Genomic DNA, 27992 nt, shown 5'->3' with positions numbered 1-27992 from the left:
CCAACTATCTCTCTTCTCATGGGTCCAAGAAAGAGGAAACTCCATACACACCAAGCAGAAGGGACTCTGCTGTAAATGCTCTTGTGTCCCAGTTCCAATGTGTACACAGAGCTATAGTGTTGCTAGTGACATTATCCTGGATTGAGAAGCTACTGATTTGATATAACTGTATTAGGAATCACTTGAGTTATTTCTCAATATCATAGAAAGAAAGTTCTCCCTTTGTTACCAGAATGATTGGGAGAGAGTATGAACAGCTGCTCAGTGCTTGCCAAATTAGAGACAAGTGCCTTAAGAGGAAGGTTGATTCTCCACTGAAAGGTTTTGATGACCCTTTCATAACTCATTTCCCCATCGATCTCTGTGTTTTAGGGAACACGGGGAACACGTTCAAGATTGAACCAGTCCTGGGCCTCATCACCATCTCCAAAGAGCCAGACATGACAGCCATGGGTCAGTTTGTCCTGTCAGTTAAAGTCACAGATCAAGGCTCTCCACCAATGTCTGCCACTGCAATTGTGCGCATCTCCATCAGCATGTCTGATAACTCCCATCCCAAGTTCACTCACAAAGACTATCAAGCTGAAGTAAATGAAAATGTTGATATTGGAACTTCTGTCATCCTGATCTCAGCCATCAGCCAGTCAACCCTCATTTATGAGGTCAAAGATGGAAACATCAATGGAGTCTTTACCATAAATCCATATTCTGGAGTCATCACAACTCGGAGAGCTCTGGATTATGAGCAGACTTCTGCCTATCAACTCATCATTCAGGCCACTAACATGGCAGGCATGGCTTCCAATGCCACTGTCAGCATTCAGATTGTGGATGAAAATGATAACCCTCCAGTGTTCCTCTTCTCTCAATACTCAGGCAGCCTGAGTGAGGCTGCCCCCATCAACAGCATTGTCAGGAGCCTAGACAGCAGCCCATTGGTGATCCGAGCCACCGATGCAGACAGTAACCAAAATGCATTACTGGTGTATCAGATTGTGGAGTCCACAGCTAAGAAGTTCTTCACAGTGGACTCCAGCACAGGGGCCATCAGAACAATTGCCAACCTGGACCATGAAGCCATTGCACATTTCCATTTCCACGTGCATGTGAGAGACAGCGGGAGCCCCCAGCTGACTGCAGAGAGCCCTGTTGAAGTCAACATTGAGGTGACAGATGTGAATGACAACCCACCTGTGTTCACTCAGGCTGTGTTTGAGACTGTCTTACTTCTCCCCACCTATGTTGGTGTGGAGGTTCTGAAGGTGAGTGCCACAGACCCTGACTCAGAGGTACCCCCTGAACTGACATACAGCCTCATGGAAGGGAGTGTGGATCATTTTCTAATGGACCCAAATAGTGGAGTGCTCACCATAAAAAACAATAATCTCTCCAAAGATCATTACATGCTGATAGTCAAAGTATCTGATGGGAAGTTCTACAGTACTGCCATGGTCACCATCATGGTTAAAGAAGCCATGGACAGTGGCCTCCACTTCACACAAAGCTTTTATTCCACCTCCATCTCAGAGAACAGCACAAATATAACCAAAGTTGCTATTGTCAATGCAGTTGGAAACCGCCTTAATGAGCCCTTGAAATACAGCATCTTAAACCCAGGAAATAAATTCCAGATAAAATCTACCTCAGGAGTCATTCAGACCACAGGAGTACCCTTTGACCGCGAAGAACAGGAGTTATATGAGTTGGTGGTGGAAGCCAGTCGTGAGCTGGACCATTTGCGTGTGGCGAGGGTGGTAGTCAGGGTTAACATTGAGGATGTAAATGACAACTCTCCTGTCTTTGTGGGCCTCCCTTACTATGCTGCTGTGCAAGTTGATGCTGAGCCAGGGACTCTGATATACCGAGTGACAGCCATTGACAAAGATAAAGGTGCCAATGGAGAAGTGACCTACATCTTGCAGGATGACTATGGCCACTTTGAAATTAACCCTAATTCAGGGAATGTGATTTTAAAAGAAGCATTCAACTCAGACCTCTCCAACATTGACTACGGAGTCACCATCCTCGCCAAGGATGGTGGCAATCCATCTCTATCCAAATCAGTGGAACTTCCCATCACTATTGTTAACAAAGCAATGCCTGTGTTTGATAAGCCCTTTTATACAGCATCAGTCAATGAAGATGTCACAATGGACACCCCCATTCTCAGTATCAATGCCACTAGCCCAGAAGGCCAGGGCATCATATACCTCATCATTGATGGGGATCCCTTCCAACAGTTTAACATTGACTTTGACACAGGGGTCCTGAAAGTCATTAGTCCTTTGGATTATGAAGTCACATCTGTTTACAAGTTGACAGTGAGAGCCAGTGATGCTCTTACAGGTGCCAGGGCTGAAGTCACTGTGGATGTGCTAGTGGATGACGTCAATGATAACCCTCCTGTTTTTGATCAGCCCACCTACAACACAACACTATCTGAAGCATCTCTCATTGGAACCCCTGTTCTGCAACTTGTCTCAACTGATGCAGACTCAGGAAACAACAAGCTGGTGCATTATCAGATTGTCCAGGATACCTACAATAGCACAGATTACTTTCACATTGATAGCTCAAGTGGATTAATCCTGACAGCGAGGATGCTAGACCACGAGCTGGTGCAACACTGCACCTTGAAAGTCACAGCAACTGATAATGGTTTCCCACCCATGAGCAGCGAAGTCCTGGTTCACATCTACATATCTGATGTCAATGACAACCCCCCAGTTTTCAATCAGCTCATTTATGAGTCCTATGTGAGTGAATTAGCCCCCAGGGGTCATTTTGTAACCTGTGTGCAAGCCTCAGATGCAGACAGCTCTGACTTTGACCGGTTGGAATACAGCATCTTATCTGGGAATGACCGAACGAGCTTTCTGATGGACAGCAAGAGTGGAGTCCTCACACTGTCTAGCCACAGGAAGCAGCGCATGGAGCCTCTGTATAGTCTCAATGTGTCTGTGTCTGATGGGCTGTTTACCAACACTGCCCAGGTGCACATCAGAGTCCTTGGGGCTAACTTGTACAGCCCTGCCTTTTCACAAAGCACATATGTAGCTGAGGTAAGAGAGAATGCAGCTTCTGGGACAAAGGTCATTCATGTCCCAGCCACAGATGGGGATCCAGGAACATACGGACAGATCAGCTATTCCATCATCAATGACTTTGCCAAGGACCGATTCCTCATAGACAGCAATGGACAGATCATCACAACAGAAAGACTAGACCGTGAAAACCCTCTGGAAGGAGATATTAGTATTTACCTGAGGGCCCTGGATGGAGGCGGGAGGACGACATTCTGCACCGTGCGGGTGATTGTGGTGGATGAGAATGACAATGCCCCTCAGTTCCTGACGGTGGAGTACAGGGCCAGCGTCAGGGCTGACGTAGGAAGGGGCCACTTAGTTACTCAGGTTCAAGCTTTGGATCCAGATGATGGAGCAAATTCTAGGATTACATATTCTCTCTACAGTGAGGCCTCGGTCTCAGTGGCTGACCTCTTGGAAATTGATCCTGATAATGGCTGGATGGTGACCAAGGGCAATTTTAACCAACTAAAAAATACGGTGCTGTCCTTCTTTGTGAAGGCGGTAGATGGTGGCATCCCAGTCAGGCACTCCCTCATTCCTGTCTACATCCACGTCCTGCCCCCTGAAACATTCCTGCCTTCATTCACCCAGTCACAGTACTCCTTTACCATTGCAGAAGATACAGCCATTGGAAGCACAGTGGACACCCTGAGGATTCTGCCCAATCAGAGTGTCCGGTTCAGCACAGTTAATGGAGAACGGCCAGAGAATAACAAAGAGGGTGTCTTTATCATAGAACAAGAGACAGGCGCTATCAAGCTCGACAAGCGCCTTGACCATGAAGTCAGCCCAGCTTTCCACTTTAAAGTAGCAGCTACTATACCGCTGGACAAGGTGGACATTGTATTCACTGTGGATGTAGATGTCAAGGTATTGGATCTGAATGACAACAAGCCAGTCTTTGAAACATCAAGCTATGAGACAATTATAATGGAGGGAATGCCTGTCGGCACCAAGCTTGCCCAGGTGAGAGCCATAGACATGGACTGGGGAGCCAATGGGCAGGTCACTTACTCCCTACACTCAGATTCCCATCTTCAAAAGGTAATGGAAGCATTCAATATTGACAGCAACACAGGATGGATCAGTACACTGAAGGACCTGGACCATGAGACAGACCCTGCCTTCTCCTTCTCTGTGGTGGCTTCTGACCTTGGAGAGGCTTTCTCTCTTTCTTCCATGGCTCTGGTCTCAGTCAAGGTGACAGATATAAATGACAATGCACCAGTCTTTGCTCATGAGGTGTACCGAGGAAATGTAAAGGAGAGTGACCCCCCGGGAGAGGTGGTAGCTGTTCTCAGCACCTTGGACAAAGATACCTCCAACATAAATCGCCAAGTGAGCTACCACATTACGGGTAAGTCCCATCACCCAGTTTTCCCACGTGCTCTGCTTACTGAAGAAAGGTGGGCAGTGACCAGTGGCAGGTGGATGAGATGAGGAGGCAGTGGTGGAACTTTCTGGGTCTGAGTGATATGATAACATGGAGACTTCCAGTTGTTCCAGAGGTTCTTCACTCATCCAGTCTACAATGCTCACACAGAAGCAGGTACCAACCTTAGCATCACAAAAACCAAGCAAAATATTTTAATTGAAGAAAATAAAATAACAGCTCTTTTTAGTAGGAAGAGGTGTTTTTAAACTTTAATCCCCCTCTGAGCTTTCAATAATGCTAAAGAACAATGGGTATGTCCCCCATTAAGCTTTGTGTGCAGCTTTCTTCTGGCTATAAGAAAGTGTTGTCGCACACACATGAAAATTAGCGGTCTCTCTTGGACCTTTTGCTGAGAAATTCTAGATCTATAACTCAGGATCAAAGGATATTTCCTCTGACGGCCCTTTTTCTTTGGAACCCCTGTCTGTCTTCCCCAATAGTAAGTTGTTGTTCACCAGGAAGATCAGGATAGACAAATAAGACACTAAGAGTGCACGAAAATGTCACCATTGCTCTGAGAGGCTGCCGATTCACATCAGAGTGAAGAATCTGCCCTGTTCAGGAAGAGCTTTCCGGGATGACCCACTTTCAGCGACGAAGCGGGAAGGATTGGTAGCACTAGGAAAGTCCTTCCTAAAAACCATTTGGGGCCTTGGAGCCAACACCTTGATGCTGAGACTTTTCCAGCCAGAACATAAGCCACGTGCCAAAAGATTTTAAATAAACCATCAATACTGTAGTCAGGTGGCTTTCCCCTTAGAAAAATCACATTATTCAGAGGGAAAAATGAATTAATTAGGATGCCCTCAGGACACAGATTCTGCTTAAGTAAGTTAGTGGAAAAGTTAATTCATCACTGCAGAATAAGATCTGTACTGGAGCAAACACCAAAAGCCTAAGATTGCCACACTTTCCCAAGGTTCTTCTTTGTGTCTTTTAAGGAGCTGGCATTTCTCACTTAAGAACACTTCACGTACTTTGTGCTTTCTCTAAAATCTGGCATCTTATTCCATAAAAAAAAAATGTGTATTTTCTTCAGTTAAAGCACAGAGCACCTTGCTAAGGAGAGACAAGAAAGAAGCAAGATTTGACTTATTTGTATTTTGTTTCGGAGGGAAGACACTCTGAGGGACCCGTTTGTACTTGAAAGAATTGTTAACTACCCAGCCTCAATGATGTTTCCAGTCTCTGAGGTATCAGTGGATGATTTAAAGGACCATCCCATCAGCTTCTCTAAAGTAATGAGTGCAGCGCAGCTTCAAGGCCCTCGTACTATTAGCAGAGCCAACCACCAACTGATTTTAATTAGATTTAAGCTTTGCTCTTGATGTAGCACAAGTTGGCTGTGCTGCCTCAGACTAACAAAGGAACATTAATCATTTTATGTAACAAAGGAGCGGTGTGGACTTGCCTTCATTGAAGGCGTTTAATAGAGAGGTTAACTTTGTGTGTGTGCTGGAATAATATTCAAATAAAGCACAATTGAATTCTAGCCAGTGGTGGCAGAAAGTGATATTACAGGGAGGAACCTGAGTCTCCCAAGGCACGGTTTCTCAGTCACCACTGCTGCCACCTGGGACTGGTGCATCTCTTATGGTAGGCAGACTGCTCTTTATATCTTACAGGTTGCTTCACAGCCATGACTGGCCCTCCACCCACGGTACTAGACAGACTCACTACCATCCTGTGACGACCAAAAATATCTACACTGATAGAAAAATCCTATAGAAAGGGGGGAACCATTGACCTAGTGGAGCAATGTGTCATCTAATATGACTTGGGTCCATTTGTCCTGTGTTTCCTTATAGCGAAGGGGCTCTGGAACCAGGATAATATTCAGAATTCTAGGACCATGTTTGCCTTTTTTTTAAAAAAAAAAATTTGATTATGAAGTGAGCCAGTTCCATTCTTAAAGTGAAATAACAGTTTGTAATATATGTTTTTTGTATGCTTTTGTTTATTGTGTTCCAAGATACGTTTAGGTGCATTCATTTCTTCATTTTGCTCTTCACTTGTAACTAAAAGTTTTTCTGTGTCCCGGCCTGCCGGCAGTCTGGACAAATCTCTCTCACTTGCATCCCCCAAGTCAACACACAGAGGCTTATATTAATTAAAACTGCTGGCCATGGCAGGCTTCTTGCTATCTAATTCTTATATCTTAAATTAACCTATTTCTATTAACCCATTTTTATTAATCTATAAGTTGCCATGTAGCCGTGGCTTACCGGTCTGCTGGCATGTTGTTCCTTTGGTGGTGGCTGGTGTCTGCCCCTTCCCAGAATTCTCCTTGTCTGTTTATCCCACCTATACTTCCTGCCTGGCTACTGGCCAATCAGCTTTTTATTTATCAACCAATCAGAGCAACACATTCACAACATACAGAACATCCCACAGCATTCACTCACTATGTGGCCCATTCTGACTTTAAACTCATGACCTTCCCATCTCAGCCTCACAGAGTTGGCATTACAGATGTGTACCACCATACCAAGCTTCACATTAAAATGGTGAACAGTTTATTTGAGGAAAGGGAAATCCATGAATCGAGCAGCTGCAGACTGTTCAGAGCCCCACAAAGGGACAGGAGGGGTGGGTGCTTCTAGAATGCCTATGCAATCAAAACCCAGAGTGTATGTTGCTGATGAATGTGGAATAGTAAGCAGAGGTTAGCTGGTGGGTTCTTTTGGTAAAGTTTGTCTTTCACCATTTCCATAGCATGGGGGTTTGGGGTACACCCGGAGGAACCCAAGGCAATGGGCTGTCTCAGCCACTTACTTGGTCATGTCATCCATCACCATCTTCCCCTTTATGACTTGAGCTTTACTGATGAAACAGTTTTTGTGGTCTCATCTACTGTTGAATCCCTGCTGTCTAGAATAGTGGCCTAGAGTAGAGGATAAGTACTTTACTGAATACCAAGTAAATGGCCACCCCAGTCTGCATTCTGACTATTTTCTGTCGTCTTTGGCCCAGCCTTTCCAGGTGTCAGAATTGGCATGATTCCCCCTTAGGGAGGAGAGGTCAAGTTTCTTTCCCTCTTCCCATCTTTTGTCGAGCTAGCTGCTTTATCTGTGCAGGGTCGTGACTGGAAAGGAAATCTGTCTGGGCCCCTCTACTCCAGCTCTTCTACTTTCCAGTTGTACAACTTCATGCTCATCCATTTGATTTCATTACAGTGCTTATCTTTAAGCTGTTTCTTAAATGACCTTTTGTTGGGACTATTAAATACTAATGGTTTGTCCTCTGTGGTACAAACTTTTCTCCCCAAACTCCAGTCTTTGTGAGGAGACCTCAGCTGTATGATAAAGCGTTCATTAAAAGATCGCTTAACAGAACTAGCTGCCTTTCCTTGATTGTATCATCAGCTCAGCAGCTAATGAAATTATCTTGGTGACAGGAACTACAGTGCAATGCAGCCTCTCTTGAGACTGAGTGGAAAGACAATTGCATCATCCTGAGGAGCCAATTGATGGTTCACAGTTTGAATCTGATTATCTTTAAGGGAAACTAAACAAAGAACCATCCCCAGCTTCTCTAAATGGATTTGATTATCTCGGAAAGTTGCTGTTTCACTTTCCACACAAGATGAGCATATAAATATCATGCTTTTTGCAAGAGAAATGAAGGGACTCTCCACTCTTTTCAGTATCATAAGGATACAGTGTTAGGGACACCTGGATACCCCCACATGGACTCTCATGTAGGTGTCCACTGTGACTTCTCAGAAGTTCTGTCTCCACCACAGGAGGGAACCCCCGAGGACGGTTTGCCCTGGGCATGGTACAGAGTGAGTGGAAGGTCTATGTGAAGAGACCTCTGGATCGAGAGGAACAAGACATTTACTTCCTCAATATCACTGCCTCTGATGGACTCTTTGTCACACAGGCCATGGTGGAAGTGACTGTTAGTGATGTGAATGACAACAGCCCAGTATGTGATCAGGTGAGCTTCAGGGGTGAAAACTGCTTTTTAAAACCCGGCTTAATTTCTCTAAAATGAAATTCAAACCCATTGCACACTTCTTCCTAAATCCAGACTAACATCTGTTGTCTCCAATTGGACATCAGAGGGAAGGAAGTCGAGTCTGGGATAAAATGTCCTAAGTGTGAAAGGAATCTAGATAGCCAGCAAGATCGTGCACCCAATCCCTATGGCACTCCCCAATTAAACAGAAATGATGAGCCTTAAAGTTAACTTTTAAGTAATTTGTAAAGGATCTTTAAAAGTAATTCTGAGCATCTTTCTAAGTCACTGGAGAAGAGAAATGGACCCTATGGGTGAGTTGCCTGTTTGCAGATGACACAACTGTTCATGGCAGCATGGTTGCTGAGGGAGGTCTCCAGACCCCAGTGAAATAGCCTTTCCATTGTTGTACAAACTCACAATGCTGACACAAGAGCTAGATTGCATTTTTTTTTGCCAAAATTAAATAATTGTTAATCTATGTTTTCTAACCTGTGGACCAAGAGATAGTATTTGTGTTCTATATCTTAGACAAATGATGTATGTAGATTTAATCTCACATACTAAGGCCAGATGTCACCCATGACTCTGTAAAGAGGTGAAAACCATCCCAGGAGCCCATTTGGTCTCAACAGAGAAATGGACAGAGCCAGTGTGTCAGAATGTCAAATTTCACAGTGCAGTGCTGTTATCTGTTTTCTTCACCACTGTGTTCTTACCAGTCATATCTTCTTTACATACAGTAAGTGCTCAATAAATGTTTGTAAGTGATTGTGCACAGAAATGTAATAAAATAATATAATAAGTTTTATTGCACACTGAAATGTGGTCTCAGGCAAAAGAAAGAAACCACAAAAGCTAAACCATGTGAATTAATTTTAAAGAAATCTGCTTAAATGGTAGCTATAAAATGTGTACCACAGGCAGTAATGATTTAGCCTGCTGGAGCACTGTCGATGGAGGATATTGTACCACAGGCAGTAATGACTGACTCACTCTTGCTGACCTTTGCCCAGGTTGCATATTCAGCATCTCTTCCAGAAGACATTCCATCAAATAAAATCATCCTGAAGGTCAGTGCCAAGGATGCGGATATTGGATCCAATGGAGAGATACGATACTCACTCTATGGATCTGGAAACAATGAATTTTTTCTAGATCCAGAAAGTGGTAAGGTGAAATTTATTCTTTGGGGAAATGCCATTATTTACCCATGTGAGAGTTTGAACTCTCGTATGGTCTCATCATCAGTAGACAGTTACTCAACTAGAGCCTTGATAAGAGGCGCTGATGTGCTAGACACTGAAATAAACATCTCCTAGTGTACAGATGTGGACGCTCTGGGCCACAGGAACTTGACTTGGTTAAAGTCGGGACTTTCCTCCTGTTCCTGTTTCCTCCTGTCTCCTCCCCCTTTTCCTTCCTTTCTTCCTTCCTTCCTTCCTTCCTTCCTTCCTTCCTTCCTTCCTTCCTTCCTCCCTCCCTCCCTCCCTCCCTCCCTCCCTCCCTTCCTTCCTTCCTTCCTTTTTCCCATCCTATACACACACACACACACACACACACACACACACACACACACACACATTTACTAGCATTAAATAAACACACAGCTCTGTGAGCTAAGACCAGGCTCACAAAGAGTGCCAGGCAGTTGCATCACAAACACTGGTCACCATGCAAACTAAGGCATGATGCTTAGTCAGAAGTTCCTTCATGGTAAAATTCCTTCGGCTCCTTTCTGATTCTTGTTAGCCCTCTTGTCTGGTTTTCATTACCATTCATGCCTAGTTCTCCAAAGCTGTGAGCCCCCAATTTCCTTGCATAATCAGACAAAAATTATAAGGTAAAAGGTTATGTAAACTAAAGTCAGATGCCAGAATTTGAAGGCCAGAGGTGGTGGAGAAGTCATTTACTATGGCAGCAGATTATTTCTGTGTTGTGGATTGGGTGGTTCACCTAGTGGAAATTCTTAAATGAAGTGTAAGGAGTAAACAGCTTGTATATTTCCAGGGCTGTGTTCATCCCAGTGAACTGCCCTCAAGAATCACTGGCTTCCCCTTGTCTCAGTCCCACGGATCCTACCAGGAAGCGTGGACATAGTCACATCAGCACGTGCTCCTTAACTCTCTGGGCCCTACTGGAAGATAGACAACCTGAAACCACAATAGAAAGGCACAGTGAAGGGACTGCCCAGAAGAAGTGGAAAGGCAGCCATATAGGAATATCACAGAAGTAGCTGATATTCTGAGGAAGGGAGATGGGAAACCGAGGCAAGATCCTAAGAGGTGAAACAGAACACTGCAGGTTACAGGGACCAGAGCCTGAGAGAAGGAGGAAGCTTCTCGAAACAGACCATGGAGGGTCTGAATGTCCTCCTGAAAAGCCCCTGGGAACTTTTGAATAAGAGAGGCAAATGACTCGGTGTGGCCTGTGTTGGAGAACTAGCTATATTTAGCAAGGAAACCATAGGAGGATCTGACTGATAACTCATGTGGCTTCTTCCAAATGTCACCAATGTTATTCAGAGTAGCAATGATCCACAAGTCATACATTGTACCAAATAGCAATTAATCAGGTTCTCACTGCACTTGTCATTTCCTATTGACATTTAAGCAACAACAAAGATAATTTGCACAGATTATGGATGTACATGTATATCCATATGTATGTGACATGAAGGTAAAAGAAACTATTTTGGAGGAAGAAGGAGACAAGACAGGGAGGTGGGCAAGAGAGGGTAATATAGAGGAAAAGACAAAAACAAATATTGCATATTTTCTCTCACATGCAAAATCAGATCCAACTATCTATCTATCCATCCATCCATCTCTATCTAGCTAGCTATCCATCCATCCATCTCTATCTATCCATCCATCCATCTCGTTCTATCTATCCATCCATTCTATCATCTATCTATCCATCCATCTCTATTTATCTATCCATCCATCTCTAGCTAGCTAGCTATCCATCCATCTCTAGCTAGCTAGCTATCCATCCATCTCTAGCTAGCTAGCTATCATCTATCTATATATCTATATATCCATCCATCCATTCATCCATCTCTCTCTCTATCTATCCATCCATCCAGCTTTATCTATGTATCTATCTATCTATCTATCTATCTATCTATCTATCTATCTATCTATCTGGTGTGACAGTAGAAGGGAGACTGTTTGAAAAGAGAAAGAAAGAAGGGGAAGGAGAGATGGTAATATGGCACAAATATGAACTAATACATTAGAACCCCATTATTTTATATACTCAGCTTGACCCTTGTACTGCTAGAATCTACATTAGTTACTTTTCCAGCTGCTGTGAAAAAACACCCTGGCAAAGGCAATGTAGGGAAGGAAGAGCTGATCTCGGCTCACAGCTCTAGGGTACAGTCCACCATGATGGGGGGCCCCTGCGGTAGGAGCTTGGGGTAGCTGGACTGTCCCATTGCTTCCACAGTCTAGAGACAGAGAAATGAATTCCAGCACTCTGCTCACACTCCATTTGCATGGTCCAAGATCCCAGCCCAGGGAATGGAGCCTCTCATATTTAAGATGGGTTTTTATGCCTCGAATCTCTAATTTAGATAACCTCTCTTTAATATTCCAGGAACCTTGACTCCTATTGATCCTGGTTAGGTCCTGTCAAACTGACCTATGTCAGTCATCACAGGGCCCCTCAAGACTTTTCTGTTAAAGCCAGCCATTTTTGATGGTTTTATTTCCCTCTAAAAGATGGGATAAAAAAAGCTGCATGTTTAGAAACAAGATACTGTGCTCCTGGGCCTCTGGGTCATGGATACCAGGACAATTATATACCTGGAGCCATCCATCTGTGAGAGCTTCCCCCATTCACCAAAAGAGACAAGCCCTGGCAACCTTGTAAAAGCAATAATTAATCTGAAGGTCAAGCAGTTGGTTTGTCAGTGCATCTAAAATTCCGGGCTATTTCCCTGATGCCTAAAAATTGAGTTTGCTCTATTTCTTCAATTTTCAAGGCACTTAGGCCTTATGTCCTTGGTACTTGCATTTAGAATTCCTCATACAATTGATTTTCTGCTTTTCCACGGAAGGACCGTTTTTGAAAAGCCAGACCAACTATGCTGCTGTTTTTGTTTCACAGGCGAGTTAAAAACCTTGGCCCTGTTGGATCGGGAGAGGATCCCAGTATACAGCCTGATTGCCAGGGCCACTGACGGGGGCGGCCGCTTCTGCCACTCCAGTGTCCTCCTGCTCCTGGAAGACGTGAATGATAACCCCCCTGTGTTTTCCTCCAACCACTACACTGCATGTGTCTACGAGAACACAGCCACTAAGGCTCTGCTGACCAGAGTGCAGGCAGTGGACCCGGATGTTGGTAAGTCAATTCACCAGCCAAGCTTATCCCATATTGGCACACTCCTCATAGGAGTAGGTTCTAGAAACTTCTCTTGCAGAACACATTCAGTAAGCCAGGTTTTCACTCCTGAGCTTGTGTGCCTCTTATGTAGGAAGAACTCCACATGTTCTCCTCCACCTCCTCCTCCCCCATTCCTCCTCTAGAGTCCTAGAAAGAGAACTGGGATCCCCGGACCTAGTAGCTAAGGATGTCGGGATAGTTTATAGGCTCTGGTCTTTTGCTTTTGTGATCTTCATTTTAAAACATAAAAATAAAAACAACAGCATTCTTACTTGCCTATTCCCATTTCTAAGAAGGCTCATGACACAGCCTCTGATGAAATATGACAGTCTGTATTGTGCTGCCCCACAGTGCAAAGACCAATAATTAAATCTGCCAGTAGTCCAATGCGGATTTTTTAAACTGGCATTTTCCAGAGTCCCATCCCTCTACCCAACCCCCATTACTTACAACAGACACCACTAGGCAGAGTGAGGGGGGAGAGATAAGAAAGACTTAGAACTGAAGTCACTAATAAAGTTTATGTTCAAATCCTTTTTACATAATGAGATGATGAGTTGGAGGAGACTGGAGTTAATTGCGAGGTAGCCCTTCTAAGAATGCATAAGTTATTGAGGTGACCATATGATGGAATATAAATATGAAAGGGCATACAGAGCCTTTTGCTTGTACGTTTTAAGAGCTGTAAATCAGAGGACTAGAAAATGATGGGGTGTGTCTGTTATGCTAAGCAGGCCTTTATATAATTCACTGTCTTACTGCTTAATTCTGAATTGATAGAAAAATTATTGGACTAATGGAAAAGCAAATACATGATAATTAGCTGAAAACAAACGTAGCACCCAGGGTCTCTTCATATTTTCCCTTACAGAAATTAGAGGCTACACTTGAGTTATTGCTCTTATCACATTAGCATAATTTTAAGGCAGAGACCAATTCTTTAAAAGCATATATATTATTGTGGAAAATGGCAAACAAAAGACTGTTTGTTAGTACATAATTATGTAATAACTGCAAATAATCTTTTTCAAATGAAGATTAGGAAAGATTCTCTGGACTCTTATCTGAAGACTTTTGGGAAAAGTGGACAGAGTTAATGCTAATGAGTCTTTTAACAATTTAAAATTTGACTTGAGGATAATTAGTCCATAGATAAAATTTCAAAAGCTGAAAGCCTTCAATTCTGTCACTCATTCACTTCATGAAGTAACCAGATGTGTTCAAGCTTCCGGAGAGTAGAAACACAAGTCTGGTCACTGCACATGCTGTTTGGACAGTGTAAGGGTAGGGTGGGGTGGGATGGAGAGATATGGTCCCAGAGCTGATTTGCCTGATGTGAGGAAGAATATGGTTAGCTATGTGTCCTCCTTCACTTCTGTCTGCTCAGCTAACCAGGTTGGCAGATGAGGTGGGAGGAATATCTAATTTCTTCCCATTTATCAGGACAGGGATAGAAAGACCTGGAAGAAGAAAAAATTGATGGAAACCTTATTTTATTTTGATCTTCACATTTTCCACAATAAGTAGAAGGCTTCTTTGCAGAGCCTCACATGGAGATCAAGGAAGGACCTGGGTACCATAGACAACAGTGTAGGAAATATGTGTGCCTGGCCATCATGTCAACCTTAAGAAACCTCCTGTACGATACCAGACTCTTGCTCATTTTCTCAAAAGAACCATAACAGGGCTGGCCAATGTCTCAGCAATTAAAGATGCATATCACTTGCTCTCTCTGGTAGCCTGAGTTCAAATCAGGAAACACATGCAAAACTGGAAAGGGAGAGCTTACTCCACAAAAGAACTGTGATAGCTGGGGTAGAACAAATGAGTGCCTTAAGAAATACAAACCGAGGACCCACCATTGCCCATGCACCAAGCTGAGGAAGTAATAGTGGGGGATTTGATCAGAGCTCACAGTAGTGTCTGTCTGAACTGTCATCAGAAGGTCTCTGAGTGTCATGACTGAGAGTTTAAGACACAGACTTTAGTGGCCCCAAAAGGACATGGGTCTCCAAGGTAAATTTCTCTGTCTTTCCTAAGGCGAAAGACTAGAGGAAGCAGTGTAGAATGATTATCAGGTGGTTGAATTGGGGACTCATTATGGGGCCAAATGAAATGTGTGGAAGTTGAGTTCACACACATAGCTGTGAAGCTGAATCTGGCCCTCTAGTGTGTTTTGTTTTCTTTATACAGTGTTATACAGAGCTCAATTTAGTTATTGTTATATAAAAGTCAGGTTATTGCTTGATATTTTAATCTCTAGCACTTGATAAATATCATGGCTCTCAGAAGATCTGAGTTCTATGCATTCGGGTCCTAGAATGTGTTCAATAGCAGCTGGGCTTAAAAGGTAGCCACTGACCCCTCTGTAGAATGGCCCCCCCATGCACTGACAGGACCACAAAACCTCAGTTCCAACCCGTTCCCTAGAAGAATAAAGAAATTTCCATCTTCCTTAAAGAAAGTCATTCTGAAATAATTATAGAGTCACAGGAGTTTTTAACTTTCATTAGCCCAATCCCCCGTGGAGATGTCCTGCCTAACTACAGAACTGTTACTGAAATCACAAGGCTGACATAGGTGGAATCCACTAGGCATCGTCACCTTTCCTGGGAGTGAGCATGGCTGCACACGCAGCACTATCACTGTGTACTTTCACAAAGCCTCCAGCATCCTTACCCAGCACAAGGCTCCCTCTCACACCATCATGACCACACCCTCCTGCCTCCCTCCCAATTTCTATACACTGCCAAACATTTACCTCTATATCTCCTATTTCATTATTTAAAATGTTATTAACCCAAATCCTATCATTTGTCCCTTTTGAGGTTGGCATGTTTTCTCTTAGCCGAACTTGCTTCAGCTTTATCTAAGTTATTGAATTAACTTCTAATGACAAGTTATGGATCTGTTTGGCTCAGGAGACTTCTGTTAGGAATATCCCTTTACATGAAATGGTAAACTAATTTTACTGGTGTCTGCTCATGAATTTTTGTGTCCTAAAATGCTTTCATTGAAATCTCACCCTTAATGTGTTTGTCTTGAGATGCAGCCTTTGAAGGGAAGGGAGTGCATGTAACAGAAGTGTGGGCCCATGAAGAGTGTTGAATGCCTTTATCAAGGAAGCTGGAGGGATCCTGTTGCCCCTTCTGGCTGTGAGGATACATAGGGAGCATCTTTGAGGAGTCAGCCTCGTCAGACACCAGAATTGCTGGTGCCTTGGTTTTAGACTTTCCAGCCCCCAGAACTGTAACAAAATTTTGGTACCTCTAAGTTACTCGTGAAAAATATTTTGTCATCATACTCCAAATGGAGTCTGACAGCCATCATTGGGCTGTATTGTATACTTGGTCACTCTACTTTGTAGAAACATGACAAGATATTAATCTAAAATCTGATTCCTGAATTCCCAAGTCCAAAGACCTTCACTTTTTGGGTTTCTTCTTTTTAAACATATTATTTCTTTTAGTCAAACAGGTCCTTTCAATGAATCATTCATAATGAATGAAAAATAATGTTATAAGAATTTCTTCCATCAAGAATAAAACAGAGGAAGATAATTTTACACCCATTTTATGAGTTCTAAGAAATAGCATGGTAACTGTCTAGATTTTAGCAGTAAGTTCTTAGTTTTCCTGTAAAATGAAAATATCCTCAGCCCCATAAAGTGGTGACATGACTTCATGACCCCAAATTTATGAAAGTTTAATAATCTTTTCAGTAAAGACAAGGATGTCTTGGCCTTTTAAGCAGTACTTCCGTGGTTAATCTGCTAGGTTTAGTAGACCTTTTAGATATTAACAGTTCTTAGGAGCTCAGGGGGTTGATTTTGTTGTTTTTTGTTTGTTTGTTCATTTTGCTTGTTTTTCAAAAAGTCAAGCAAAGCCGAGATTTATTCAAAGAGGACGATTTTATTAGAATTTAAACAAAAACAAAACAAACAACAAGAAACAGAACAACACAAAGCACGGAGTGGGGCAAGCCTTAAATCCCAGCAGTTTCCTGGAGGAGAGTGGAAAGAGAGGAGAGGAAAAGGACAGGATGCTGCTTAAGTGAAGCCGGGGTGGAGGTCAGCTGCCACAGCTGGGCAGGCAGCCCCGCAGTGAGAAACCTGTCTCTAGAGGAACAGTGAAGCCCAACGTGTGTGGAAAAGCATGCTTAGAAAGGAGATAAGAAAAAGAAAAGTTGCACTTTTCTTATATTTCAGAAAAGCAAGCTGACTTATAAAGCACACTGTGGTTGCATGCCTTAAAAAAGAGAGAATATACTGGGGGAGGGAAAAATTTCGTAGCTAATCAAATGGATAATAATTCTGCCTATCAGAATTTCATTTGGGGTGGATTGTTTGTTTTTTGTTTGTTTGTTTTTCCTATCAAAAGAAACACATGGTGTGAAGGATCAGAACAAAAAGCTTGTGACCATTTTAGGCAACATGGCATGAAAAAAAGTGTAAATTTGTAAAGTGTAAATAAATATGCTACAGCCCCTGGTTTATGAAAATGCCATTTTCTAGATACTGGGATGTGGGGAGGAATGTTTTCTTACTATGAATAAAGAGCATAAAGAAAGGAATGTATTCTAATGAGCCAGTTGCTCCTTTCTTGTTACCTAATTCCCACAAAATTTAGAATTTGAGGGATCTTAGAAGTGTACAGGCTCAGAGCACACCTCAGGTATTTTCCAATCAACTTAACCCACACTTAATGAGCACCAGGGTAACAATTGCTGTAAATGGGACAGTAAGACTTTCCAAGATGAGTTATATAGAGAGATAGTCCTCAAGCTACTCAAAAGTCAAGGAGTAAGTCATAAATGTTGAGCCCCAGAATAAGTGGGACTTGGGAATAGTCTTCAGTAAGAACGGACTTAGGAAGACCATGGACCATGAAGATGAAGTCATAAAGATGAGACTCTGTAAAGCCAACTAAAGAGCTGGAAGAATAGCATGAAGTCCAGGACAGAGGAAAGGAGATGGAACCAGAAAACTGGGCAGGGTGTGTCTATGATCATTCAGGAAGACTACAGATCAGTACTCAATCAGAAAGAAAATGGATGACCATGTTTAAGAAATGAATAACCAATTCTGGGTGTATGGAAGCCTGACACAGTAGGAGCATCTAAAGTGGATTAGAACAGTACAAACAAAGATATGAAAAATATCCTAAAAAATTGTTGAGAAAGACCACAAGGACCAAAATGAGAAGGATCAGAGGAGGCCCAGAGGGAGATTCAAGTGTGAAATCTACAAACTTTGGCAGGGGCCTGGGTCAATGGCAAGGCAGGCTCATTGAAATCTCAACCTTAGGGAACAGATGAACATGAGCAGAAAGATCATAAGTTCCAAACAAAGATATGGTATGGACCGATAATTACATTCAGAGATATGAAAAGCTCTGAGGATAACAGAAGGGGGTTCTTCCTCTAAAGTTAGAAGATAACATCCTTCTATTTTTTTTTTTTTTTTGGTTTTTCGAGACAGGGTTTCTCTGTGTAGCTTTGCGCCTTTCCTGGAACTCACTTGGTAGCCCAGGCTGGCCTCGAACTCACAAAGATCCAACATCCTTCTATTAATAGAAAAGAAGGAAGCAGGAAGACCAAGGAACCTGAAAACTTCCATTCTGACCTAAGTGTGTGATTCTACTGTCCCTGCACCGTTCTTCCTAGGGGACACTTATGATAATCACAGCTCATTTGGCCATTGGGAATTTGTACAGCAAATCCCTCATGAGGACCATGGCATAATGGGTCCTGTACTATTCATGGAGCAAAAACTATAAGAACCAGTCTTCCTGTACATATAAGGATGTACAGGACTTCCCCAGGGGCTTGGTCAACTATTAACTCTGAGAGCATAGGTCCTGATCAAAGGGAGGAGAGCTATGTGAGGGAGTGTTCTCTAAAGGAAACACTGGGGGCTTCTAGATCTCTTTGACAAAACTATTTCAGATGAACCTGTCCAGTGTTTCTCCTTTCTAGTCTGCCACTTCTGGAGAACCAGAAAGAGCAAAAGAAAGTATGTAGGTGAAATATTTGAACCAGCAGCAATGATCAAGTGCCTTGGCCTCTTCCTGGAATGGAATGTGAAGTACTTGTGCCATTCTGTGAGAATCAGAGATGTTCTCTATGCTGTGCCCAAGCTTCTCAAATCTGATGGCCAAAGTAAAGAGCCACCTCCCATGATCACCCTTCTGATTCCCTCATGAGGAAAAGTAAATATATTCACCATACTCTGTGAGAGCAATCTGGTGAGGACTTGGCTAAACACGGCACCTTTGCACGGGACCTCAGAGGCAAATACAGAAACACACAGGAACAGAAGAGGGGAATCTGAACTCTGAAGTGTCTACCACGTTCAGTCCTGGGGAAGGGAACAGCCTGTGGAGTCAGGAGCAAATTGGTTCCTGTGGATGCTGCAAGGGATCTATGCACATGTTCTGAGACTTTCTTTTGCTTTGGTTTCCTAAGCATTCTACACCCTCAAAACCTCACACCCCAGATGAAGCTGTACCCAGCCTCCTCTGGATCCTATGGACAAAGCCACAGGGATGGCCCCAGATGCCCCTAAGACACAGATCCCTTAATAAACAAATGGACCAAAATGCCACATATTTGTAGAGATGCCTAGATGATTAGCAGCCTATGGCCTTGGGCAAGTCTGGCCTCCCTCCTGCATAACATTAGAGTGACCGTAGCTCGCTTCGCCAACCTCAATGTCAGTGTGAGATTCATTCAGCATGGACAGGGATGTCTCCTAGAACTTGGAATGCCCCATTTTCCCCATTGGCACTCCATTTTCTGCCTTGAATTCCCTCGGCATATCATGACATTTTGGTGTGATGTATTTTGCATGACTACCAATCCCACACCTTCCCAAGCAAGAACAGCACGCCTTAAGGACAACAAATGACAATAATGGTAATGTTGCTGTTAACATCCACTTTTACAGCTACTGTTCCATGGCAGGCACTGGGCCAGGGCTCAGATACATTGTTCCCACTTCTCATAACAGCCCTGCCCTTGGCATGCCGTTGTTCAATTTACTATATGAGTACGTAGCAGGCTTTACTTGTTCTGCGCCGTAAGCTGGTGGCAGGACAGCAGGTATTAGAAAAGGGAGCTCAGGAGAACTGGGGAACAGACATGCAGGGGATCTCATAATGCTATTGAAATAGTGGTGCTCAAGTTAGTTCCCTGGACTACCTGTGCTGGTGTCACCCGAGAGCCCTCAGATGTCAGCAAGCAGCCAATTCAGTCGGGTGACTATGCATGCAACAGAGTCAGAAGCCCCATTACTAGAGCCCCACTGGCAATGGCCCTCCTCTAGAGTTTAAGACTCAGTGGTCTGAGAGGCAAAGCACAGTGGTAATTACATTTCAGATAGTTCCCAGGTGAACATGACCTACTGTTCCTAAACAGGCACTGAGAGCCACTCAAGGACTCTCCTTCTGTGTCTCAAACACCTGAGCACTTGGTTACATCACTAGATCATCTCTCAGAAGACCATTTGCAATTCATAAAAATAGAAACATTACAAATTAAATATATCAATCCAGGTAAATTCTAAAGTTGCTATTCTAAAGTTGCATTCATGTGCATTTCTTCTTTAGTACATTAATACCAAGATCCAGCACAGTAGGGCTATAAAATCACAGGCACCGCACATACTACTGTCTTTGTTGCCTACATCAGGTATTGAACATGCTTTCAAATCTATTTAGAAATTAATGAACATGAAGATGTCAGCAATTGTCTAGGTCACTATCTATTGCTGTGAAGAGACCATGACCAGGATAACTCATAAGAAAAATGCATTTAATTAGGGACTGGTTTCTAGTTTAAGAGGCTTAGTCCATCATCATCTTGGCAGGGAGAATGGCTGCATGCAGGCAGGCATGGTGCTAGAGAAGTGGTTGAGAGCTACAACTTGATCCACAGGCAGAGAGAGGAGAGAGAGAGAGAGAGAGAGAGAGAGAGAGAGAGAGAGAGAGAGAGAGAGAGAGAGAGAGAGAGAGACTAGGTCTGACACGGTCCTTTGAAGTCTCAAAGTCCATCTCCAGTGACACACCTCCTCCAACAAAGCCACACCTCCTAATTCTTCTCAAATAGTGCCACTCCCTGGTGACTATGCATTCAGATATGTCAGCCTATTGGGGCCATTCTTACTCAGACCACCACAGCTGTTCTCCCTCTGGTAGCTGCTCTAACCTTGAGCCCAGTGACTTTGGCTTCCTGGAATGTGCTCTTCCCTTGGTACCACTTTGACTAGTAGGTTTTAAAAGGCCATGACATTCACTGTAGCTATGTCAGCTACGTCTGTTGAGTCACCTCAGTTGCTGTAATGAAGCACTAGGAAGTTTAAACAAAATTATTTTTCACAGTTCTAGAATTTCATGGTCTAGAGTCAGGGTGTGCGTTGGTTAGGACCGGGGGAGGGAACTCCTTCTGATTTGCAGACCCCTGTCTTCTTGTTCTGGACTAACATGACCTTTCTTGTGTATACTAGGTGGGACAGAAAAGTATCTTTTTCTTTGTTTCTTTCATTTTTGTTTTTGTTTGTTTGTTTGTTTTTTGTTTTTGAAGTACTCCCATTGCCTCACATTAACTTCCTCCCTATGACCTTATTTAACCCTAAATTACCTCCCATCTTCCATCCCATCTCTTAAAGAATACAGCCTTGACACATGAATTTTAGGGGGCCATAGTTCAGTCCAGAGGGCTCTCTCTCTCTCACTCTCTCTTGTTTTACTCACAGCAGGGAGCAACCACTGCAGAGCTGTGAGAAACCCACATGGCAATGAATGGATCAGGGTTCACCTAAAACTACATGAGTCAAATTGAAAGTCAAACCTGCTGCCCTCACTGAGCTAACAGATGAACTCACATCCCACCTCACAATGTACTAGCAACTTCATAAGATTCCATAATGGAGAAACAGCAGCAAAGCCACACCTGGATTTCTGATGCATCAAAAGCATGTCATAGTGTGTATTCATTATACTATGCTGTTAGGGTCTTCAGCAACCTGCTATGGAGTAATAGAGAAATACATAAAGGCAAGTTCATAGGCATCTTAAATTCTATCTATCCATGCATCGCTGGGAATCCCCTGCACAGTGGTTATCTCTCTGAGAAACATGGGGTCTTATGCAGACCCATGCTAAGCCCCATGGGGACCAGATCAGCCACCTAGGGACCACAACTACTTTGACATGGTTGAGGGACGGGTGGATGTGATAACTCTTTCCTATGGAAATCATAATCCTAGTAGATGTTTACAATGTCACTACTGAAATCCAGCCCAAACTGTCCCTTTTTGAAGAGACATAGAGACTGACCCCAGAAGACTTTAAAGAGAGGACCTCAACACCTCGAACCAATATTCTAAGTCACGATGATTTCTCCTGGAAAATATTCTAAGAGGGATTTCATCCTGATTTCTCCAATTCTCCTGTAAGCATCATATGAATCAATGTTTTTCCTGATGCCTTAGAAATCATTACTGCTGAGCTGCACAGGTTAGGAATAAATATAGGTTTGTGTGTTCCTTCCCCCAAGCTCCAATATTGTCTGAAGTATTAAATCTTTGAAGGTGGCTGAGGGATTATTAAAATATCACTAAAAATTAAATAACCCTCTGTGAGGACTGAGAGATTTAAGTCATTTTCTGGAGAACAATGTGTTCCAAGCCTCTGTCTATGGTATAATAAAATGCTATGAAGGGTGGCATGTGCTTGTAATCTCAACACTAAAGACCTAGAGAGGTCTATCTCTGGGGCTTGTTGACCAGCCAGCCTCGTCTAACCAGTGTGTTCCAGACCAGTGAGAGACGCTATCTCAAAAATAAGTTAAAAGGTAGATGGCACTTGAGGAACAACATCTGAGGTTGACTTCTGCCCCCACAGACTTACATCCAAGTACCCACATTCATGCAAACATGTACACATATACAAATGCATTCTCTCCGTGTGTGTGCGCGCGTGTGTGTGTGTGCGCGCGTGTGCGCGCATGTGTATATAATATTATGCATAAGGCCATTCTCCAGATCTCAAAGAACTTTCACATGTATCACATTCCTGAAGGAGAGGATCTTTGTCCTCCTACCTGCAGATGGAGAAGCTGTTCAAAGTGAAGTGGCTTCCCCAGGTGTCTGTTCAATGTTGAGTGGCTTGGAGACAGTGAAGGACTCTGAGGCCCATTAAGACTCCCCTGGATTCTTTTCCTTCTCCCAGAATCAGGGTCCCTTCAGTAGTATATGTGGCTCAATACAAGCTTGAGACACTTACCTTTCCTATGTCACACTCTGGGAATGAACCCAGAATGACATTAGGATATAAGACTGGATTAAATATAGCAGTTCCATCTTTTACTAGCCACTGGAGTAAGTTCCCCAACACTCTGGACCTCCACACCATCTTCAAACTAGCTATAATTCTAGGCATTATCAGAAACACCTTTATTCAAAACAAAGGGGTAAATAAATAAGCATCCTAAAATGGCAACAGGACACACTCCACATCTAAGATCTGATTTGGGAAAACTGAAGTAAGGTAGGTAGGCCTGAACTAGTTTTTTCTCTAGTGAACTTTATTGCCCTGCTCAGCTTAGGAGTCTTTGCATTTGACACATAAGTTACACTTATTATTACCTTTTATAAAATCCAATTTCTCTACCTGTTATCTGTTAACTCAGTGAGTATGGACCAAAACACTAGTTGTCGAATGAAATGGTAATTCCTTCTAAAGAAGTGTGAGTGGAGAATTCTGATTTCTACCAAGGGATCACGGCGGCCTCTACCGCTCCCCACTCACATGCACATGTTGGCAGCCCCTCTCTGGATGAGGGGCTTACGCAAAGCACATCAATGCAGGGATGGCCTCAAGTAGGACTCACAGCTGGAGAATTTCTTCCTGCTCTTTGCATTTTGTGCAGAAATGCCAAGGACCCCGGGGTGACTTCCTGCCTTGTAGGCACATTGAGGCTCTTATCTGTAGTGTCATCCCACCGTGAGACCTCCCTGACAGGCATTATGCTCAATAACATCTGCTGGTGAGTTCCTTGAGCTTAGATATCACAGAACACGTTCTACTCAGACACCCTTTCCAAGCCAGCCTTTGCAAGCATCCTTATCTTTTTGCTGATTTCCCTCCTCATTAACTTAGGCCCAGTTTCTAGTTTACTCCAGGACTGATTGGTTCTAATGAACCGGTGTCTCTGGGCTGGTTCTGAGAACAGGCAGTTTCACCATTATGGCTTTATCAACACTAAGCCCTTTGTCTTCTTGTGAGTAAATGGCAGTTTCAGCATCCACGACTTCCCTTGTTCTTGCATCTCTCCCAATGCTCTCTTTATCTGTGATGGTTCCACCTTAACACTCCTGACGACATCTGCCCTCCCTTCATGACCCAAATTAGCAACTTGAGTCTCTGAGAAACTTCTCACCAATCCTTCCCGATAATCAGTTCTACACGTTTGTTTCCTGAGAAACTGGGGGTGTTTGAGGTTACATGGAAGTACTAGAGACCTTCAATGTGTACTGTGCAGCAGGAGTCCGCAGGCACTTACTGAGTACATACATGACTAAGTGACTAAGTGAAGACTGAATCAATCAGTCCAGCTCATCTTCAATGTTCCATGTATGAAACTTTGGGAGCATTATCACTGGGTCACAGCATAGCACAGAAGTCCAGGATGCTAGCAAAGATGGTGGGGTTTTTAGCTCTTTGTAGATTAATTAATTTACCCACGTTAACTATATCAGGTCTAGTACAAGGCCAGGCTATGCAATCTGTAGCTTTCTCCATGTCACAGGGAATCTCACTGCACAGGAGTCGGCTTCTTGGGTGTACAGTCCATGCTGTCCAAGCAGAATAATGCCCCTTGCTTAGAGGGGCCCTTTCCTGATTTAATTCTCTGACGTAGCTGTGCTGGATGTCTTCATGTTTCTAAACAAAGGGCCTGGGGTTTTGTTTTGGGTTGGGGCCACAATCTTGCCATCAGACCCAGTGAAAGAGCTGCTGCCAACTTACTTGGCACACACCCAGGAGATGTTGGATGAGGTTGGTGGGATCTCCCTGACCTAGTCATGGCAGCCTTCTGTCTACTTTGGACCTTTCAAAGGGAGCTTCAAACCCTGGGAGTTGATGCTCTGCCCAAGAGAATGTGGCAGCTTTAGTCATCACCCACTGGAAAACTTTTAAATGGCACTTAAAACAGAAGTCATTAGAAAGTATATTATAAGGACAGTAATTGCTAAGCTAAAAGTATTGCTAATTCCTGGACTTCATCATAGGAACTTCCAGTTTAATTCTATATTATCCCAACATATATTTTAAAGATAGAACAGGAGCACTCAGCCTAAGCTGTTTGACTCCTTGGGATAGCACTTGCCTTCTACTGAAGATGAGAGAAGAATTTTAGGCCAGCCATTTCCTCTAATTGCTTTAATTAAAGTGTAAAATTTAGTTTAAAAATACTCTTTGCAGTAACTTTATAATGGGGCCTTTGACAAAAGCAATTTTCTAAGTAGCATTAGTATCTTTCTAAGCATGATGAACTAAAATGAACAATGGAAACACCCATCAGAAAGCCTATACAATATGTAGGTCTAATTTTCTACAATTATTTCAGTTGGTATGTACATTAAGAATTAGAGCTGGGCTGGGAAAAAAAATCACTTGAAAACTTGGATACTTTACAAAATTGGTATTAAAGAATTGTTTTCTGAGTGCATGATTTTTTTTAACAGCTCATTTATATTTCACAAAGTGTCTGTGCCCACTGTATAAGATCCGGAAAGTTAGGCAAATGTGAAAAACAGCTTCAAAACAGTCAACATTTTGACTGAATCCATTCAGCTTTTTCTCTTCATAAAAATAAACTTATAAACTTGATACTGTTTTATGACCTGCACATTTTTATGCTGATTTACAAACAGATTTCCATGTCATCTATTCATTTACATTAAATACCATGTACAAAGCACTCTATCTGCATATCAATGTAACATAATTTATCAGCTGGTATCCACTGTAGAAAAAAATTGACTGGTTATCAGGTTTTCATTTCCACAGAATTAAATATCTACTCAAAAACATTTTTATATACAAATGCTTTATCTGCAATATATTTATTTTTAAGATTTATTCATATCATTTTTTAACTATGTATAGTGAGTATATGCACATGAGTGCAGTGCCCACAGAGACCAGAAGAGGCATCAGGTCTCCTAGAGCTAGAGTTCAGGTGGCTGTGAGCTACCAGATATGGTTGCTGAGCCAAACTTGGCTCCTCGGGAAGAGCAGCATGCACGCTTAACCCAGAGCTGTCTCTCCAGCCCTCAAATGTGCTCTTAGCCACAGAGCCAGCTCTCCAGTCCCTCACCACATTCTAATATTACTTATTCCATGTCTTTCCATGCTTTGTCCTTTTGAGGTTATTTATTCTTTCTACATGTACATTTTCAGAAGACATGCATATGGTGCATAAATCTCCTGCACTCACGTGTGTTAGCATTACCATGTCCAGGCTTTCTCTCTCTGGGTGCTTCTCCCTTATTGAATATGGCTCTTAGTATGTCTCTCTCTCTCTCTCTCTCTCTCTCTCTCTCTCTCTCTCTCTCTCTCTCTCTCTCTCTCGGTGTTGGACAATAAAATGATCAAGACATAATCCTTCTACTCACAAGTTCCTTAATCTAGTGGGAATAGGAGACACTTATAACTCAGTGTACAATAGAAGCAAAAATGGAATCAAGGTGGCAAAGAAGAGAAGAAGGCTGGAGTAGCCAAGGAAGCTACTCCAGGGACACCCTGAAGAAAGTGTGGAGGGCTTTGACAGATGAGAAAAGGAGAACATTCTGAGCAGAAGACAGCCTGAGCACAGGCCGGAGAAGTAAATGTGTCTCTGTCTGAGGAGACAGAGATGTGTCTCTGTCTGAGGAGACAGAACACAATATATATGGATCAAGAGAAGGCAGGGCGGGACTATACTGTAAGCGTTACAACATCATCCACCCCAACTACAGCTTCTGTGTACAGAAGTGAGAAGTCAGCAACTCTCTTATCCATTTCTTTTGCTATAACTGAATAGCCCTGACTGGTTCATTTATAAAGGATAAAGGCTTATTTTATTCATGGTTCTTGAGGTTGGAAGGTTAAGGGATTGCATTTGGTGAAGGGCTCCTTGTTTATGGAGACTGTAGAATCTTAAAATAGGGCAAGCCATTACAATGCAAAAGATCTCATGGAAAAGTGTCCCAATGTCCTTTATAACAGGCCCACCCTGTAATAGCCAACTTACTGTTAACCATTAAGCACTGAGGGCAGAATTTTATGACCTATTCATATCTTAAATGTCCCATCTCTTGACCTCACAGTGGGGACTGAATCTTAGCATGCCTTCTCATGCAAATAGCCAGTCTTCAGCAGTGACTATTTTGAACAGCTCAGGGTTTCCTGCAACAGTCTCGGGAAGAGAAAGGGAGCCCCACCTGGCTGTCATCTCTAGCCACAGTCCATTATAAAGGCCCACTTACAACCATTGGGTACTAATTGGGTAGGAGGGCTTGTAGGACAGTTCATATGTAGGTGACAAGGAGCACAGAGGTAGATGTCACCAACATGGCTCTACAGAGGGACAGTCAGAGCAGACATCAGCATCAGACAGAGAATTGGGTGAAGCAAATCCTGAAGGCTCCTTGTGCTTACAGAGCCTGTTAAAAAGGAGAGCACACCGGTCTTCAAGCCCAGATCAACATAATCTCGCCATGTTTGTGGTGCTGGGGACTCTTGCCATTTGTTTTTAAGCTGGTGTGCTTGCATGCGCACGTGTGTGTGTGTGTGTGTGTGTGTGTGTGTGTGTGTGTGTGTGCATGTTTACAGATGTGCATATGTATCCATCTGTTTGTGTGTGTGCATGTGTGTGCATGTGCACGTGCATGTAGAAGTCAGAGAATAACCTGAAGTGTCATTCTTTGGGCACCATTCGCCTTTTGTTGGAGCACTCTAAGTTGAACTCAGGTCCCCATGCTTAGAAGACAAGCACTCTACCAGCTGAACCATCTCTTCAAACCTGGTGCTCATGTTAATGCCTTTGACAACCTGATATAAAGCTGAGTG

General features: G+C 43.1%; 1 protein-coding gene across 6 annotated transcripts in view; it reads left to right on the top strand.

Moving 5' to 3' along the window:
- Nucleotides 1–27992, top strand: part of Fat3 (FAT atypical cadherin 3) — a 599580-nt gene that overhangs the window by 504520 nt on the left and 67068 nt on the right. For all 6 annotated transcript variants that reach the window (XM_006990546.4, XM_016008861.3, XM_042280463.2 and 3 more), the window contains 4 exons: nucleotides 373–4446; nucleotides 8270–8466; nucleotides 9504–9657; nucleotides 12604–12837. In XM_006990546.4, coding sequence (XP_006990608.1) covers nucleotides 373–4446; nucleotides 8270–8466; nucleotides 9504–9657; nucleotides 12604–12837 — 4659 coding nt within the window. The remainder of the gene's footprint in view (nucleotides 1–372; nucleotides 4447–8269; nucleotides 8467–9503; nucleotides 9658–12603; nucleotides 12838–27992) is intronic.

Source organism: Peromyscus maniculatus, chromosome 7, assembly GCF_049852395.1.
Source record: "Peromyscus maniculatus bairdii isolate BWxNUB_F1_BW_parent chromosome 7, HU_Pman_BW_mat_3.1, whole genome shotgun sequence".
In the NCBI taxonomy this organism is placed as follows: Eukaryota; Metazoa; Chordata; class Mammalia; order Rodentia; family Cricetidae; genus Peromyscus; species Peromyscus maniculatus.
The sequence above is the reverse complement of the archived record's forward strand: the minus strand, read 5'-3'. Positions and strand labels throughout refer to the sequence as shown.